Source organism: Eurosta solidaginis, chromosome 2 (genome assembly GCF_040869045.1).
Source record: "Eurosta solidaginis isolate ZX-2024a chromosome 2, ASM4086904v1, whole genome shotgun sequence".
Classification (NCBI taxonomy): domain Eukaryota; kingdom Metazoa; phylum Arthropoda; class Insecta; order Diptera; family Tephritidae; genus Eurosta; species Eurosta solidaginis.
Genome location: NC_090320.1, coordinates 51,431,816 through 51,450,059, shown reverse-complemented (window position 1 = coordinate 51,450,059; position 18,244 = coordinate 51,431,816). Strand labels below are relative to the sequence as shown.

The following is an 18,244-nucleotide window of genomic DNA, read 5'->3' as shown; positions in this document are numbered from 1 at the left end:
TTTTTGACGACGTGTCGGCATAAATGCTGTCGGACATCGTAGTCTAGGAACGGCATCCACATTTCTTTTAAACATATTTTTGTATAGCCATAATTATTATCATTTTTTCCACTCATTTATTGAGAAGTGTGAGCATAAGAAGGCAATCGGATTGTCCATGAATAGGTGATTCCAATTGTTTAACTAAATCGATATTTAGCTGCAAGGAATAATCAAGGCGTATTGATACATAAGTAAATTCGTCATCCAGATGCTGGGATGGAGTTCATTTAAGAATGTTCATGCATAAAAGTTATAGGCGTGAACTAGGGTCATTATAAAAGCGTAATTAACTACGGCATAACCAATTTGAAATCTCGGATTATTCATTTTTAAACTAAGGTTAGCATAGTTAAAGAATTAATGTCAGCGGCTGAAGCATTATAAGCCTATTAGTGCGTAAATACATACGAACTTTAAACGTAGACTAGGAATAAAAAGAGTACTTAAATGTTTTTGAGAAGAATAAGAAGCGTAAATAAGCTTAAAGTCTATATCACTTGCGTTGTTCGCATATATAAGGATATGCACACCTACCTGGAATTACATTCATAAAAGTGCATGTGTTCATAGCCATGCAAAACTTATTATAACTAATAGTAAAAGTAGGCAATTTAAAGACAGTTCCTGAAACGGTCAAACACCGATACAAATAAATGTTACATTCTAAATAATTAGGCGAATAAGTTCAGATACATTTTCTTTGCGGATAGAATAAAATTAAAATCCAGTTCAATAAAATTAAGCAAAATATACAAAAAAAAAAAGAGAAAAAAAATTGAAATAAATTATAATAAAATAAACTTGGATAAGATAATAAAGTCTAGAAATAATAACAATAAAAATAAAAGAAAAGAAGACCCAGTAAAATTAAACTAATTCTTCAAGAGAAAGCATAAACTACCATAAAATAAAATGAGATAAACTAAAATAAAATAAAGTAAACTAAAATAAAATAAACTATAAAAAAAAAAAATAAATGTAAGGCGCGATAACCTCCGAAGAGATCTAAGGCCGAGCTTCTCTTCCAATTTGCGTCGTGCTCCTCTTGATTTTCCCTACAAATTGGCCGGACGGGTCCTACATGTTTTATGCCGACTCCGAACGGCATCTGCAAATCAGATGAGTTTTCACTGAGAGCTTTTCATGGCAGAAATACACCCGGAGTGCTTGCCAAACACTGCCGAGGGGCGACCCCGCTTAGAAAAATTTTCTTCTAATTGAAAAATCTTATTTCTAAAATTCTGATGTTGCTTTGCCCGGGAGTTGAACCCAGGGCATACGGTGTGATAGGCGGAGCACGCTACCCATCACATCACGGTGCCCGCTTAAAATAAACTATAATAAAATAAAATAAACTAAGATACAACAATTTTTTTTTGTTTTCTACTCTTCCGCCCCCTTTATTAATTATTAATAACTGTACTTACCCATAAGCTTACAACTAAAATCTACAGCTAAAAGCGTACAATAAGAATTATTCTCTGTTTTGCTAGTAGAATAGATGAAAAATCTAAATGAATTTTTGTAACCATTTTTTTTTAATGTATCTTAAATAAATTGTACTATAAATGGGAATGCTGACTTCCATATTTATTTAGAAGGCATAGGGTAATGCAGGTAAGGGGCCACCGAAAATTTAGGTGCGTCGGTGGCCATGGATTTTGAGGGAGGGACATAGCACCGGGCGTCGCAACAACACCCGAGGCGCCCCAAGATATATTCGGCCCTTTTCTTCTTCTTTTTGTTTTTCACCTTTTTATTTTACTTTTCAGCTTTTTTTTTATTTCAGCAGTTAGTAACCAGTCGTTTCCGCTTCGGTTAGTTTTTTTTTTTTTGAACAGTTTTTTTTAAATTTTCGGTTTTTTTTTGAATTTAAATTTTAAATGTTTAACGGTCCGTCCGTGGCATCCGGTTCTGCCGGATGTCGTTTTCTTTGAATTTCAAGCGTTTTGAGTCGGTCTCTGCGCTTCTGTCAGGTTTTTTGAATCTGACAGCTGAGTTTTTTTAAGGCATGATAGGAACCTTTTCCTGTTTATGGCGCAGGAACAGTAAGGTTGGCAAGGACCCGCTCCAGCCGACAATGACTAGCCACTGTGCAGCACCACATCATGCCGACCGCCTTCTTTACTGCTTCCACCGAAGATGCGATTCCATAACAGTTTGTGTGAAGATTATAACTCTCACTCGAGAATAATTGATGTTTCGGACTCGCTCTTTGCAATAAAAAAGACGGTTTTATCTTCTCTTAATAATTAAAAAATTATATTTATACTTTTAGTCTATTGTATTTTGTGAATCTATATTTCTCAGCTGATGAGTTTCTCTGTAGCTGAGCGGTTTTAGATCTCGGCGCTTAAGAAGCCACTGCCTCTCAAAGACTCGGTAACAAAAAAATTATAAATAACACATAAATAAGAATTAGGGTACAAAAAAAATTACAAAAAAAAAAAAGTATTTATGAATTAAAAAAAAAAAAACAGGATTAGCCTGGTTTCATCAGGCCACTTGAGGGCAGTGCGCTCACAACGTCCGAGAAAAAAAAAACAAAAAAAGTTCAGTAGGTTTTTCTTATGACTATCAATAGAAATATGACGCGTCCAACGCTTTTATTTAATTGTCTGCTCAACGCCCTAGGTTGACAAGGAGTGTGATGACTAGTACCTAGGACCTACCTAATTATTTTCTAGCTTTTCGTATTATTATTATTTCATGTAAGTATTGTTTTCAATAAAACCGTTTAACTTAAAACATTTTTTTTAATTATTTTATTTTCAAGTTTTTAGTTTATTTAATTGCCTATTATTTCTCATTCTATTTAGTTCATTTAATGACTCATTATTACAAGGACTCTTTCCTGACAATTTGTTACAACCTAAGTCCTCAATACATAATCCTTCCAGAGACCTTACTTGACTCTGCGCCACGTATGCTTGTCCCTCCTGTTATATTTTGATGTCACTTCTACCGGACTATGCAATATTTGTTCCAAATATGAGCCAAATCGGGCATCATAGGTCGCTTTCTATTCATTTAGGTATTATGTGTTCCAAATATGGACCAAATCAAATCGGACCACAAATACGATTTTTGTGAATATCTCGATCCTTCCACCACCTAGCGGCGATTTTTTTTGATAGGTCGCTTTCTATTCTTGTATGTATTATGTGTTCCAAACATGACCCAAATGGGACCACAAATACGATTTTTGTGAATATCTGGATCCTTGCGCCACCTAGCGGCGATTTTTTTTCTACTTGGAAAAGAGTGGCTTCGCAGCATTAAGTTGAACTGGGGTGACGTAATGGAAAAACAATTAACGTGCAACAAAGTCCAGTCTGCGCCACTGAAATCTAGCAATGTTTTTGATATGCTAAAGGGCAAATATCCTGAAGTTTTTTCTTCTACAGTAGGTAAAGTAACAGACATGCAAGCCAGATTGCACTTAAAGCCGAATGCTACACCGAAGTGGCTTTTCCACTGTATGATGTGGTGTAAAAGGAAATAGACAGGCAAGTGGAAGAGGGGCTTCTTGTGAAAGTTGAATAGAGTGAATGGGCAACACCTTTAGTTGTAATAGTCAAGAAACAGGGAGGCGTACGGATTGGCGGGGATTACAAAGTTACCCTTAATCCAGCTTTGGTAGTGGACCAGCACCCATTGCCCACAATTGATGAGCTATTATGCGTGTGAATATACAAAAGTGTGAAATTATGAAAGACCGTATAGAATATTGCAGATATGTGATTGATGAGTGTGGTATACGTAGGGTCAAAAGCAAAGTGGTTGCTATACAAAAAATGAAAAAGCCTACAAACAAAGATGAAGTACGGGCGTTCTTGGGCCTAGTTAATTACTATGGCCGTTTTGTAAAAAAACTTCAGCAACATCATCTATCTGCTAAATAAGCTGCTACAAAATGATGTAAAATTTGTATTCGACAAAAACTGCGAAAAAGCATTCGCTGAAGTTTATTTTTAACACACTATGATCCGAAGCTGCCGGTGGTATTGGCTGTAAATGTCAGTCCCGTTGGAGTAGGTGCGGTCCTCAACCACGTCTATGAGGACGGTTCTGAGAAACCTTTGCAATTTGCATCGCAGACCCTTGACAAAACGCAGCAAAAATATAGTCAAATAGATAAGGAAGCATATGCTATTATTTTCGGTGTTCGCAAATTTTACCAGTACTTGTATGGTAAACGTTTTATACTAGTAACGGACAATAAACCGATTTCACAAATATTTTCACCGCATAAGGGCTTGCCCTGTTGTCAGCCACAAGAATGCAGCACTACGCAATATTTCTGGCACATTTCGATTTTGAAATTCGAATCAAACGATCCAAGGATAATGCTGATGAAGATGGAAGAGGTAAACATGATCGAGCAGGAGATGATAGATAATCTACCGGTTACAGCCAACGAGTTAAGAAACAAAAACTGAAGAGGATGACGAAGTGAAGATTCTGCTACAATGTTTGAAATTGGGAAGAGATGCGGACCCAAAACACCGTTTTGGAATCACTCAAACAGAACTCGGTCTACAACACGGTTGCTTAATGCGAGGTTTACGAGTGTATATACCAGCACCCTTACGAAAGAAACCTCTCGACGAGTTACATTGCGTGCATTTTGGAATTAGCAGGATGAAGAGCCTGGCAAGAGCATACTGCTGTTGGAACAGGATGGACACGGACTTTAAGGACTCGAATTGTTCAGAGTGCCAACTTTCTAGACCAAACGCAAAGATAGTAAAGCCGGTTCACAGCTCGGTGGCCCCAAAGAAACCGTTTGAAAGAGTGCACGCCGACTTTGCAGGACCATTCATGGGTAAATTCCTTTTCATTTTAATCGACGCTTTCAGTAAATGGCCTGAAGTGCACATTGTACAGAACTTGACAACGAGTATCATGATTCAGAAATACCGAGAAATATTTTCCACGTTTGGGATCCCCGACGTTTTTGTTAGCGATCACGGAACGCAATTTGTTTCCAGTGAATTCCAAAATTTTTTGAATTTGAATGGGATTATCCACAAGATGGGAGCTCCATACCATCCTGCAACTAACGGGCAGGCGGAAAGGTTTGTACAAACGATAAAAAAAAACTTGGAGCCTCGAAATGCAACGCGGTAGACATGAATTGCGAATTGACAAAGATCGTACTCGCATATAGAAGGGCTACACAGAAGTCACCATCCATGATTATGTTGGGTCGACATAGATTTAGTACTACCAAAAAACGCAGGAAATCCGAGCGAACGTAAAATTGTAGAAGCAAAATTTTCGATCGGAGAGAGAGTGGCGGCACGAGAGTACCTGGCAAGGGAAAATAAATGGCGTTTTGGAACAGTTATTGAGGTGTTAGGAGAGTTCCATTTCAGTATTCGATTAGATGATGGTCGCATTTGGAAGAGACACGTTGATCAGTTAAGGAAAATCGGTAGTAAGACGAGCTTGCAAGTAGAGGACGACCAAACATCTGCTTCGAAACCTACAACATCTCGGTTTGTATATCCTAATCCTAACCAAGATAAAAGTTTCGTTCTAGGTTCGAGTCAGATAAGGAATCACAGCCCTTATTGATCAGTGAGTTGTCGCCACCAAAGCCGACAACGCAAGGAGCGTCAAACCCTGAAGGGGAAGCCAATAAAGAAGTCGAAATAAGAGATGCAGTAGAGACTCCAGTTAACATTGAAGGTGACAATTTACGTCGACAATCGAAACGAACACGGAACATATAACTACGTTTCCGACAATCATAATTTCAAATGTAAAATATAAAATAGTCATGAATTTAAATTTTTCCATGTCAATGTAAACGTACTTAGATTTATTAGAAAGGAAACTTAATCCTTACACTAATGCCATATGAATTAATAAATAAGTGATGGATTAATCATATATAGGGTATAACAATGTGCCTATAAGAACGTAACAAAATGCAACCCTTTAAGAATAGAAGTCAAGATGTAATTAGTAATAAGAATAATGTACGAAAAGAATGAATAAATGATCAGTTACTATCTAGAAAGCAAAGCCATGAGTTGGTTACATTACTGCCCATATGCAGCTATATCTGAATTTGGTTTCCCCACAAAACATACAGCCGTACAAAATGACGTTGAGCAACACTATCAGTTCAGTCAGAATTGAGAAGAACCTCTCTGAGCCGTTCGAAACTAAACGAGGTTTCACTCTTGCCAATAAATGCTACTTTGGACTGAGAAGGCAATTGAAAAGTAAAATCCTCTCTCGCAAAACGTAAATCATGCTCTACAAGTCAGTTATAGCACATGTCGCCTGTAGAGTCAGGGCTCGAATCCAGTATCGTTCTTTAATTATAACAGAAAGCTAAAGGACACACGGGGGGTTTTGGGCGAGAAGGTGGTAGTGCTGAATTTATATCCTGTAAAGGACCATATCCGTATAACATAATAGAATTCCGTGCCTTCTGAAAACTCTCGGCGAAAAAACGAATAAAATTCTGTTTGTAATGTGTATTGAAGTCTAATATATGATTCTGTCTATTAAATGATTGTTCGTGGCGCGCTGCGTTCCTGGACGCGGTACTCTTGTTGACTCATTGAATTAATTGTCAAGACCAATTATATATCCACAACTTCAATACTTCTTAAAAAGTATATTGACAAAGTACTACATATGGAATTAATGTCCTTCAACTATGGCGTAGAAGCATAAAAGAGATTAGTCTCTCAATGTGTTTTCCAAAACTCATACCAAAGGCAGTTCCAGGACACATGCTCGGCTGTCGTGTAAAGGGTTTACTCGGCCCGATTATTTTGGTATTCACTAGTAGGTTTTTTAAACTGTTCTCGCTAGTAACTTGCTTTAATAATTTTCTTTCCACAGTCTTATTACAAGATCTTTCCAAAAATAAGAGATAAGGGACTTATGCCGGGTTTTTCAGAGCGAGTTTATACTCCAGTTGAAGTTGACAAGGCTTTTAACCCGCCACTTCGGCCGTTTAGCTGAGATGAGTAGCAAAATTGTAAGTTATCGAACAAAGTAGTATGGTTAAACTCTAGTCCACTCTAACTAAGGTTTAAACTCGCACTAAATAACCAAACCTTAAACATGCGAATATTCCGTACGTTCCGAATCAAATATTTCAACCCTGAAATATGTGTTTATTAAGTTTGCAGTTACTCGCTACTTCTCGAAACGAGTACTACAGTGCTATTCGCTATTTCCAACTGTCAGATTTCGCTAAATTTTCTTCAAGAACGCAAAAAGTTGGAAAGTAAGTGAATTGTTTAATTAAATGCTATTTGTTTGTAATTATATAAAACCAAGCAAAAAATAATTTAATACGGTTGGAAGTATTAATTGTATATTTATTGCCAAACAATTACAGTGTGTGGTTGGACTGAAAATGAGTGTTAAACACAGGAAATTGGTTGTGTAACTAGCAGTCATCCGAAATGAAAATTTTGTGCAAAATGTGTACTTTCATTGAAAAAACAACATGTTCTTTATAAAAATGTATTCTAAATCAATTGGAACATAATTTGCTTGGTGTTTATACAAGTTTTTTGAATTTTTTTTTTTCGAATTAGAAGTTACGTAATCTCTGTGTGCAGTGTGCATGAGAATGCTACTGTGTAGATACAAAGTGATAGTTACTATAACTTTCAACCTTTTCTATCTTTAGCTAACACATAATATGGCTCTACGCGGTTTATCCCTTTCAATGCAACGGCAATTGTTCAACCAGTTGATTAAGAAATTTCCAGCCGGAAGTGTTGCATCTATTCATTCGTTGGACAAGATTGGTAGTCGTGAAATTGTAGGTTACGGCTGGAATGGTTCTGCCTGCTATGCGGATCGCGTAGAATATCCAATGCCATCCATTCGTTTCCGCGAGGATAACAATGAAATTAAGGTACTCCGCGAAAAAGAGAAACAGGATTGGAAGAAATTGAGCAAAGAAGAAATTAAAACTCTGTATCGTGCCAGCTTTTGTCAAACTTTCGCTGAAATCCAAGCGCCAACTGGTGAATGGAAACAACATGTAGGTTTTACGCTGATCTTCACAGCTTTGGCTATTTGGATTTCTGTCTTAATGAATTTGTTTGGTAAATATACTATACGTTTAAAGTTAACTTAAAACTTGGTAATTGTTTAATTTTTGGTCAATTTAGTTTACGATGAGATGCCTATTTCTTTTGATGAAGAACACAAGAAGGCTCAATTGGAGCGTATGCTGGATTTGGAAGTCAATCCAGTCACTGGTCTTTCTTCCAAATGGGATTATGAGAACAAGCGATGGAAGTAAATTGTAGGAGCCAGGTTGTGCTGGTTTCCAATGTGTGTGCTACCTAGTTAATAAGTCTAAAGCAATTGAAATCTACTATCAAATATACTTTCAATGAAAACAAAATTGTGAAGTACATGTTTTTGTAAGCATTGTATTCCAAGTAAGTGTAACTTAAAAGTAATCAGTGAAGTTTAAAATGTAAAAATCGGGCTAATAATAGTAAAAATTTTTTGGTAATTTTTATAGCCTTATGCGTTTACGTTATGTTAATAATAATGAGCTTAAAGGCCGTGGTTAAATAAAACACAATGTTTAAAATTTCATTGGTTTTTTAATTTGTCAATATTTCGGCTTCAGTCTGAAGCCATCTTCAGGAACTTGTGGTTATTCTTTATCGACTGGTCGATAAAGAATAACCACAAGTTCCTGAAGATGGCTTCAGACTGAAGCCGAAATATTGACAAATTAAAAAACCAATGAAATTTTAAACATTGTGTTTTATTTAACCACGGCCTTTAAGCTCATTATTATTAACATAATAGTAAAAATTGTTACGATAAAACATCACACAACTAACCTTATATATAGGCAATTGTTGTTGTTGTTTCACGAGGTTTTCTATTCGCCGCATATACTATGCTTTAAACAAATTTTGTATTGGAAACCATTGGAAAAACTCAAATCTTAAAATTGTACATGAATATGACACTCTTGTGAATTGCCCAATAGTATTTATTATTGTACTGCATACTAGTTCTATCAAAGTATGGTCTACATAGTATATCCTATTTTGTCTGCCGTTTAGGAAACCACCGCAGCAAAATTTGTTTGAAAAACGATGTTTCTTAGCATAAATTCAATATATTTGAAGTTGATATAAGGTGTTATGTGGGCAGCCCATATAAAGTAATATTCCACTTAGACGATGTAGCGTTGTTTTTGTTGTTGCTACTGTAGAAGTATCTTCAAAAACTCTTCGAAAGCTTTGGGGTAGTATAATAGGTATACACCAATCCCTTATTAATAAAGGAGTGGGAGAGTACCCTCCGTGGCCGTAGTTAGAGATTCAGCTGTCACTTATCACACCTTTCCTATCATATCGTGTAGGAGCATGCACGTTGACATCAGGTTGTTGTTGTAGCAGTGCTTCGCCCCATCCAATAGGTGCGACCAATCACAAATTGTTATCAATGTCATCTAACGGGAGTCCAAGGAAACTTGCTGTGTCAACAGGGGTGGACCATAGTGAGAGGGGTGTTTGAGGCGTTTAAGGTGACAATTTGTGGAGGGACGCAACAAATTAAATGGGGTTACACTGAAATGACTGCCCTTGGTCGAGAAAACTCCCAAGTCGCTCCAGTACATAGAACCGGCTGCCTTGGGAAGCAATTGACATTAGGGCAACCGCTTTGCTGTCGTCCCTATCCCGACTGATGCCCACCAAGGGGAGCGTGCTTTCCGTAAGGTCATTGAATCCGCCTCGGCACGTTTCATTCCCGCCGGGAGAATTCCCGAAATCCGGCCCCACTTCCTGGCGGAGGCCGCAAACTTAGCGAGAGAACGTGACATTATAAGACAGCTTGATCCAGGCGATACCCAAATAAGGGATATAAACCAACGCATCAGATTGCTTGTGGACGAAGACAAGCGGGCGAAATGGGAGGAGCACCTAAGAGGTTCTAACCTCTACCGGTGTGGGTAAACTTTGGTCCACCGTAAAGTCCCTATCGAATCCAACTAAGCACAAAGACAAAGTTTCCATCGCCTTTGGCGACAAAGTGCTGTCGGATGCGAAAAAATGCGCGAGCGCTTTCTGCCGACAATATATAATGCATCCTTCGGTCGACAAAGATAGACGGAGAGCCAATAGACACGCACATAAACACAAATTCAGCGCGTCACCAATCACCGTTACCGCCAAAGAGGTTGAGGACGCCATTGGTCGCGCTAAACCATCCAAATCAGTGGGCCCAGACGGCATAGCCATGCCGATGCTTAAAAGCCTAGGGAAAGAGGGTTTCAAATATTTAGCGCATGTCTACAACCTGTCTCTTTCCACCTTTGTCATACCCGAGAAATGGAAAATGGCCAAAGTGGTCCCGCTACTAAAGCCTGGGAAACCAGCTAACATAGGTGAGTCATATTGTCCGATATCTCTCCTATCGCCAGTGGCAAAGACGCTTGAAGCCATTTTGCTCCCTTATTTCCAAGCAAATTTGCAGCTAGCCCCTCATCAGCATGGCTTCAGAAAACTCCACAGCACTACCACCGTGCTAAATGCCATTAGCACCCAGATAAATTGCGGTTTAAATCAATACCCCCACCATAGAACAGTACTCGTAGCGCTAGACCTATCAAAAGCTTTTGATACGGTCAACCATGGCTCGTTACTGCAAGACCTGGAAGGGTCTACCCTTCCCCCATGTCTTAAAAGGTGGACCGCAAATTATCTGGGTGGTCCGCAGGCATCGGTGCAATTTAGAAACGAAACATCAAAACCAAGGAGAATTAAACAAGGGGGCCACAGGGTGGTGTCCTATCCCCACTTTTGTTTAATTTTTACATATCTAAGCTACCTTCACCACCGGAAGGAGTCACAATCGTTTCCTACGCCGATGACTCCACAATAATGGCCACAGGCCCAGGCCCAAAGATCGATGCGCTATGCAATAAAATAAACGGCTACCTCCCTGATCTCTCCAGTTTTTTCGCCTCGCGAAACCTGGCATTATCACCGACTAAATCTTCCGCTACCTTATTTACAACATGGACGTCCCAAATGTCGACCATTTTGAACATCCACGTCGATGGCACTACGCTACTAACTGTCCTACACCCCAAAATCTTGGGTGTGACGTCTGATCAGGATCTACATTTTGGGGAGCACGCAGCCGCAATTGTTCCGAGAATTCAGAGCCGTAACAAAATCCTCAACTCCCTCGCTGGCAGTACCTGGGGAAAAGATAAAGAAACGCTCATGACTACATATAAAGCAATTAGCTAGCCGATTACGTGCTACGCGTCACCCATATGGTCGCCAAGCCTCAAAATTACCCACTGGAAGAAACTACAGGCCTGCCAAAATACTGCTCTCAGAATCGCCACGGGCTGTCTTCTTATGTTCCCAGAACACCATCTGCATAATGAGGCGAGAATACTCCCCATCAGGGAGAGAAACGAGATGCTGACCAAACAGTTCCTGTTGAATACCCAGATACCTGGGCATCCCAACAGACATCTGATTGATGAACCAGCACCGCCTATGGGCTTAAGGAGTCATCTCCGTAAGCAGTTTGAGGAAATACGGCACCTGTTGTTGTTGTTGTAGCAATGCTCGCCCCACCTAATAGCCGCGACCGATCACAAATTGTCATCAATATCCTCTAACGGGAGTCCAAGCAAACTTGCTGTTTCAACAGGGATGGACCATAAGGAAAGTGGTTTTAGAGGCGTTGGTTCCACATTACAATTGAAGAGATGGTTGGTGTCATGTGGGGACACGTTGCAAGCGGGGCATACATTTTGTATGTCGGGGTTGATTCTGGATAGGTAAGAGTTTAACCTGTTACAGTATCCAGAACGAAGTTGAGCAAGAGTGACACGCGTTTCCCTGGGGAGTATGCGTTCCTCTTCCGCAAGTTTTGGATAATTTTCGTTAAGCACTGGATTCACCGGGCAATTCCCGGCATAAAGGTCCGACGCCTGTTTATGGAGTTCACCAAGGACCTGCTTGTGTTTTTTCACTTGTTGTTGTTGTTGTAGCAGTGCTTCGCCCCACCTAACAGACGCGACCGATCACAAACTGTCATCAATATCCTCTGACGGGAGTCCAAGGAAACTTGCTGTTTCAACAGGGGTGGACCATAGGGAAAGGGGTGTTAGAGGCGTTGGTTCCACATTACAATTAAAGAGATGGTTGGTGTCATGTGGGGACACATTGCAAGCGGGGCATACATTTTGTATGTCGGGGTTGATTCTGGATAGGTAAGAGTTTAACCTGTTACAGTATCCAGAACGAAGTTGAGCCAGAGTGACACGCGTTTCCCTGGGGAGTATGCGTTACTCTTCCGCAAGTTTTGGATACTTTACTTTGAGTACCGGGTTCACCGGGCAATTCCTGGCATAAAGGTCCGACGCCTGTTTGTGGAGTTCACCAAGGACCTGCTTGTGTTTTTTCGCTTCATACGGCTGTGTTCTCAGATGCCGTATTTCCTCAAAATGCTCACGGAGATGACTCCCTAAGCCCCCAGGCGGTGCTGGCTCGTCAATCAGATGTCCGTTGGGATGCCCAGGTTTCTGGGTATTCAACAGGAACCGTTTGGTCAGCATCTCGTTTCTTTCCCTGATGGGGAGTATTCTCGCCTCATTATGTAGATGGTGTTCTGGGGACATAAGAAGACAGCCCGCGGCAATTCTGAGAGCAGTATTTTGGCAGGCCTGTAGCTTCTTCCAGTGGGTAATTTTTAGGCTTGGCGACCATATGGGTGACGCGCAGCACGCAATCGGCTGGCTAATTGCTTTGTATGTAGTCATGAGCGTTTCTTTATCTTTTCCCCAGGTACTGCCAGCAAGGGATTTGAGGATTTTGTTACGGCTCTGAATTCTCGGAACAATTGCGGCTGCGTGCTCACCAAAATGTAGATCCTGATCAAACGTCACACCCAAGATTTTGGGGTGTAGGACAGTCGGTAGCGTAGAGCCATCGACGTGGACGTTCAAAATGGTCGACATTTGGGGCGTCCATGTTGTAAATAAGGTCGCGGAAGATTTAGTCGGTGATAATGCCAGGTTCGCGAGGCGAAAAAACTGGAGAGATCAGGGAGGTAGCCGTTTATTTTATTGCATAGCGCATCGATCTTTGGGCCTGGGCCTGTGGCCATTATTGTGGAGTCATCGGCGTAGGAAACGATTGTGACTCCTTCCGGTGGTGAAGGTAGCTTAGATATGTAGAAATTAAACAAAAGTGGGGATAGGACACCACCCTGTGGCACCACTGTTTAATTCTCCTTGGTTTTGATGTTTCGTTTCTAAATTGCACCGATGCCTGCCGACCACCCAGATAATTTGCGGTCCACCTTTTAAGACATGGGGGAAGGGTAGACCCTTCCAGGTCCTGCAGTAACGAGCCATGGTTGACCGTATCGAAAGCTTGTGATAGGTCTAGCGCTACGAGTACTGTTCTATGGTGGGGGTATTGATTTAAACCGCAATTTATCTGGGTGCTAATGGCATTTAGCGCGGTGGTAGTGCTATGGAGTTTTCTGAAGCCATGCTGATGAGGGGCTAGCTGCAAATTTGCTTGGAAATAAGGGAGCAAAGTGGCTTCAAGCGTCTTTGCCACTGGCGATAGGAGAGATATCGGACGATACGACTCACCTATGTTAGCTGGTTTCCCAGGCTTTAGTAGCGGGACCACCTTGGCCATTTTCCATTTCTCAGGTATGACAAAGGTGGAAAGAGACAGATTGAAGACATGCGGTAAATATTTGTGACCCTCTTTCCCTAGGCTTTTAAGCATCGGCATGGCTATGCCGTCTGGGCCCACTGCTTTGGATGGTTTAGCACGACCAATGGCGTCCTCAACCTCTTTAGCGGTAATGGTGATTGGTGACGCGCTGAATTTGTGTTTATGTGCGTGTCTATTGGCTCTCCGTCTATCTTTGTCGACCGTAGGATGCATTATATATTGTCGGCAGAAAGCGCTCGCGCATTTTTTCGCGTCCGACAGCACTTTGTCGCCAAAGGCGATGGAAACTTCGTCTTTGTGCTTAGTCGGATTCGATAGGGACTTTACGGTGGACCAAAGTTTACCCACACCGGTAGAGAGGTTACAACCTCCTAGGTGCTCCTCCCATTTCGCCCGCTTGTGTTCATCCACAAGCAATCTGATACGTTGGTTTATATCCCTTATTTACGGGTCGCCTGGATCAAGCTGTCTTATAAGGTTACGTTCTCTCGCTAAGTTTGCGGCCTCCGCCGGGAAGTGGGGCTGGATTTCGGGAATTCTCCCGGCGGGAATGAAATGTGCAGAGGCGTATTTAATGACCTTACGGAAGGCACGCTCCCCTTGGCGGGCATCAGTCGGGATAGGGAGGGCGGAAAAGCGGCTGTCTGTAAAGGATTTATATTCTTCCCACTTTCCTTTCTTGAAGTTTATGAAAGTGCGTTTTTCAGTGACGATGAAGTCGGCGGTACGCTCAAGCGAAATAAGTATGGGCAGATGGTCGGATGCCAATGTTACCATCGGCTGCCAGTTGACGCAGTTTACGAGCTCTGCGCTCACGATTGAGATATCTGGCGAGCTGTGACAGCTTCCTACCATACGTGTGGGGGCGTCTCCGTTTATTGTGCAGAACGTCGTTTCTTCTATTTGATCCGCCAACATCTCACCCCTACTGTCCGCCCGCAAGTTTGAATGCCATAGATCATGATGGGCATTGAAATCACCTAAGATAATGCGATTGCTGCCAGTGAGTAAGGCCCTGATATTAGGGCGGTATCCACTGGGGCAACAGGTGGCAGGAGGGATGTAGATGTTGATGATTTCTAGGTTTGCATCGCCTGACCAGACAGATAGGCCTTGACGTTCTAAGACATTGTCCCTGCGGTCGATGCCAGGATCAAATATATAATATTGCACAGAGTGGTGTATGATAAACGCGAGACCGTCTCCATTTCCGCTCTCGCGGTCTTTTCTGTGGACGTTATAACCAGAGCAGATCTGCAATGCAGTTGTGCCGCTTCATGAAATCGACTATCTCCGTAATCTTCCCAGTTAGTCCATTACAGTTTAACTGCAGGATTCTGAAGTGCATAAGGGGAGACGTCGCCACTCTGGGGTAAGTGACGGGTGACTACGCCTGGGTTGTGGAAGGCCAGGACGCAATTGCTGTTGTGGCCCTGGGACTGGGCGTCCTTGGGCAAGCATTGGGGTACCCGGATGATTTGGGTTTGCGACCTGGCAACATGGCGCGATGAAACCCGTCGGGGGGTTGCCGTCGCGGAGACCAGAACATCTAGGAAAGTGGCACCACCCAAGGCAGGAGCTGCATTGGGCGGATGTCGCAAACCTATATATTCTGTGCTGGAAGACGGTGCAAACGGAGGTAGGGACTAAGAGTCTGTTTCCCTGACCTGCACGATTGCTGCCGGAAAAGAGGGGAGAAGACGGGGCGGGGGCTGATGCTCAGCATTGCAACCAACTCTACTACGAAGGTAGTAGTTATGAGTGGTATCAGCTGTTTGAGTTGTTGGCGCCGTGGGGCGCGAGCAGCAGCGGGTACTTGTTGTGGCTTGCTGAGCAGCGGGGCTGCTGGAAGGTAGTGGGGGGGGGGGGCGCTAAGCCGTAGACTACGGGACGCCCTTGGGCGTGAACAGCAAGGAGCCACAAAAGATTTATAAAAGTTACGTGGACGTCGGGTTTTGGGATCAAGCCCAGAACAACCTGTCCGATGCAACCATCCCTTGCACGAGACACACTGAACAGAGTATGACCGTCCTAAAAAGATTCTTTTCCGGCAGATGCAGCAAAACCATTTCTCAGGACCGGGGTCAGGAGACGGACCCGGATTGGATTCGATGCCTTCCCGGAGTAAGAGAATATGGAGCAGTCCTGCTGCAAGGAGCTGCTGGGAGGATGACAATTTGTGGGAGGGACGAAACAAATTAGATGGGGTAACACTGAAATGACAGTCCTTGGTCGGGAAAAATCCCGAGTCGCTCCGGTACATAGAACCGACTGCCTTGGGAAGCGAATACGGCACCTGAGAACCCAGCCGTATGAAGAGAAAAAAACACAAGCAGGTCCTTGGTGAACTCCATAAACAGGCGTCGGACCTTTATGCCGGGAATTGCCCGGTGAATCCAGTACTTAAAGAAAAGTATCCAAAACTCGCGGAAGAGGAACGCATACTCCCCAGGGAAACGCGTGTCACTCTTGCTCAACTTCTTTCTGGATACTGTAACAGGTTAAACTCTTACCTATCCAGAATCAACCCCGACATACAAAATGTATGCCCCGCTTGCAATGTGTCCCCACATGACACCAACCATCTCTTTAATTGTAACGTGGAACCAACGCCTCTAACACCCCTTTCCTTATGGTCCACCCTGTTGAAACGGCAAGTTTCCTTGGACTCCCGTTAGAGGATATTGATGACAATTTGTGATCGGTCGCGGCTATTAGGTGGGGCGAGCATTGCTACAACAACAACAACAGTGGGGAAGCAAAGGACCAATATAGATTTTCGGACTTCTTTACATTGGTGACGGCGAGTAGCAAAGATTTTTAGTGATGGCCTATGAGCGCTTTAAGCTGACTTCAACAAAGGCCACCGAAAAATATCACAGAGCTGGCTTTGTCATGTCATGCAAATGAGAGTTGTTCTGGCCCAGAAGAAATTTTTGCAGAAACCCGCCAATGGAAGAAAAAGAAGAGGTAGTCCGCCCGCACCTGTGTGATGAACAGCGATTTGAGTTTCATAGGTGTTTCCATTTTGCGCCAGCTAGTACAGCAAAGGCTGTTGCTCATTGTTGGAGGGTGAAACCTGCCAACGTGGCTGAGCGCTAAGTAGGAAGAAATAAACTGGTGTAACTCCTATAAAAAAATAAATAAATGTAAGGCCCGATAACCTTCGAAGAAGTTTTATGCCGAGCTTCTTTTCCAATTTGCGTCGTGCTCCTTTAAAATTTTCCTACAAATCGGCGGGACGGAACCTACATAATTTATGCCGACTTCGAACGGCATCTGCAAGGCAGATGAGTTTTCATGACAGAAATACACTCCGAGTGCCTGCCAAATCACTGCTGTGACTCCTACATCTCTGGATAATACAATTTCTTAAAAGCTCCATAGCTTTTTCAGCCCAAACACAGATTAATATCACCTCACGAATCTCTCCTCAGTAACAAATCCCTGGAAGACTAGGTTAGGTTGAACTATATTATAAAATACCTTTGTCCTATTGGCAAATATTAGAATATTTGTTATGCTACTTGCTGCTTATAGATCTGATAGCGGTGCCACTGCTAATAGCTTGAGCCTTAGATCAGCTAGTGCAGGTCACGAGCAAAAACGCGAATAAAAAGCCGCACATTTAGCGAGAGAACGTGACATTGTAAGACAGCTCGATCCCGGCGACCCCCAAATAAGGGACATAAACCAACACATCAGATTGCTTGTGGATGAACACAAGCGGGCGAAATGGGAGGAGCATCTAAGAAGCTGTAACCTCTCTGCCGGTGTGGGTAAGCTTTGGTCCACCGTAAAGTCCCTATCGAATCCGTCCAAGCACAACGACAAAATTTCCATCGCCTTTGGCGATAAAGTGCTGTCGAATGCGAAAAAATGCGCCAGCGCCTTTTGCCGACCATATATAATGCATTCTACGGTTGACAAAGCTAGACCGAGGGCCAACAGACACGCGCACAAACATAAATTCAGCGCGTCCCCAATTACTATCACCGCCAAAGAGGTTAAGGATGCCATTGGTCAAGCTAAACCATCTAAAGCGGTGGAGCCTGACGACATAGCCATGTCAATGCTTAAAAGCCTAGGAAAGGAGGGTTTTAAATATTTAGCACATGTTTTCAACCTGTCTCTTTCCACCTTTGTCATTCCCGAAAAATGGAAAATGGCCAAGGCTGTCCCGCTACTAAAGCCTGGGAAACCAGCTAACATAGGAGAGTCATATCGCCCGATATCTCTCCTATCGCCAGTAGCCAAGACGCTTGAAGCCATTTTACTGCCCCATTTCAAGGAAAATATGCCACTAGCCTCTCATTAGCATGGCTTTAGAAAACTACACAGCACCACCACCGCGCTAAATGCCATTAGCACCCAGATAAATTGCGGTTTAAATCAGAACCCCTACCATAGAACAGTAGTCTTTGCGCTAGACCTATCAAAAACTTTTGCTACGGTCA

General features: G+C 42.3%; 1 protein-coding gene across 1 annotated transcript; it reads left to right on the top strand.

Annotated features, from left to right (window-relative positions):
• The first annotated feature begins 7,197 nt into the window (after positions 1-7,197).
• COX4 (Cytochrome c oxidase subunit 4) lies at positions 7,198-8,443 on the top strand. Its single transcript, XM_067769482.1, has 3 exons — positions 7,198-7,303; positions 7,715-8,138; positions 8,205-8,443. Exons 2-3 carry the CDS (start codon positions 7,727-7,729, stop codon positions 8,336-8,338), a joined length of 546 nt encoding a protein of 181 aa, XP_067625583.1. The 5' UTR covers positions 7,198-7,303; positions 7,715-7,726; the 3' UTR covers positions 8,339-8,443.
• Positions 8,444-18,244: the final 9,801 nt, after the last annotated feature.

Bases quoted from the DNA above. Each gene is read 5' to 3' on its own strand.
- COX4 (XM_067769482.1), top strand. From the start codon at position 7,727: ATGGCTCTACGCGGTTTATCCCTTTCAATGCAACGGCAATTGTTCAAC. The intron at 8,139-8,204 runs GTAAATATACTA...TGGTCAATTTAG, and splicing joins TGTCTTAATGAATTTGTTTG to TTTACGATGAGATGCCTATT.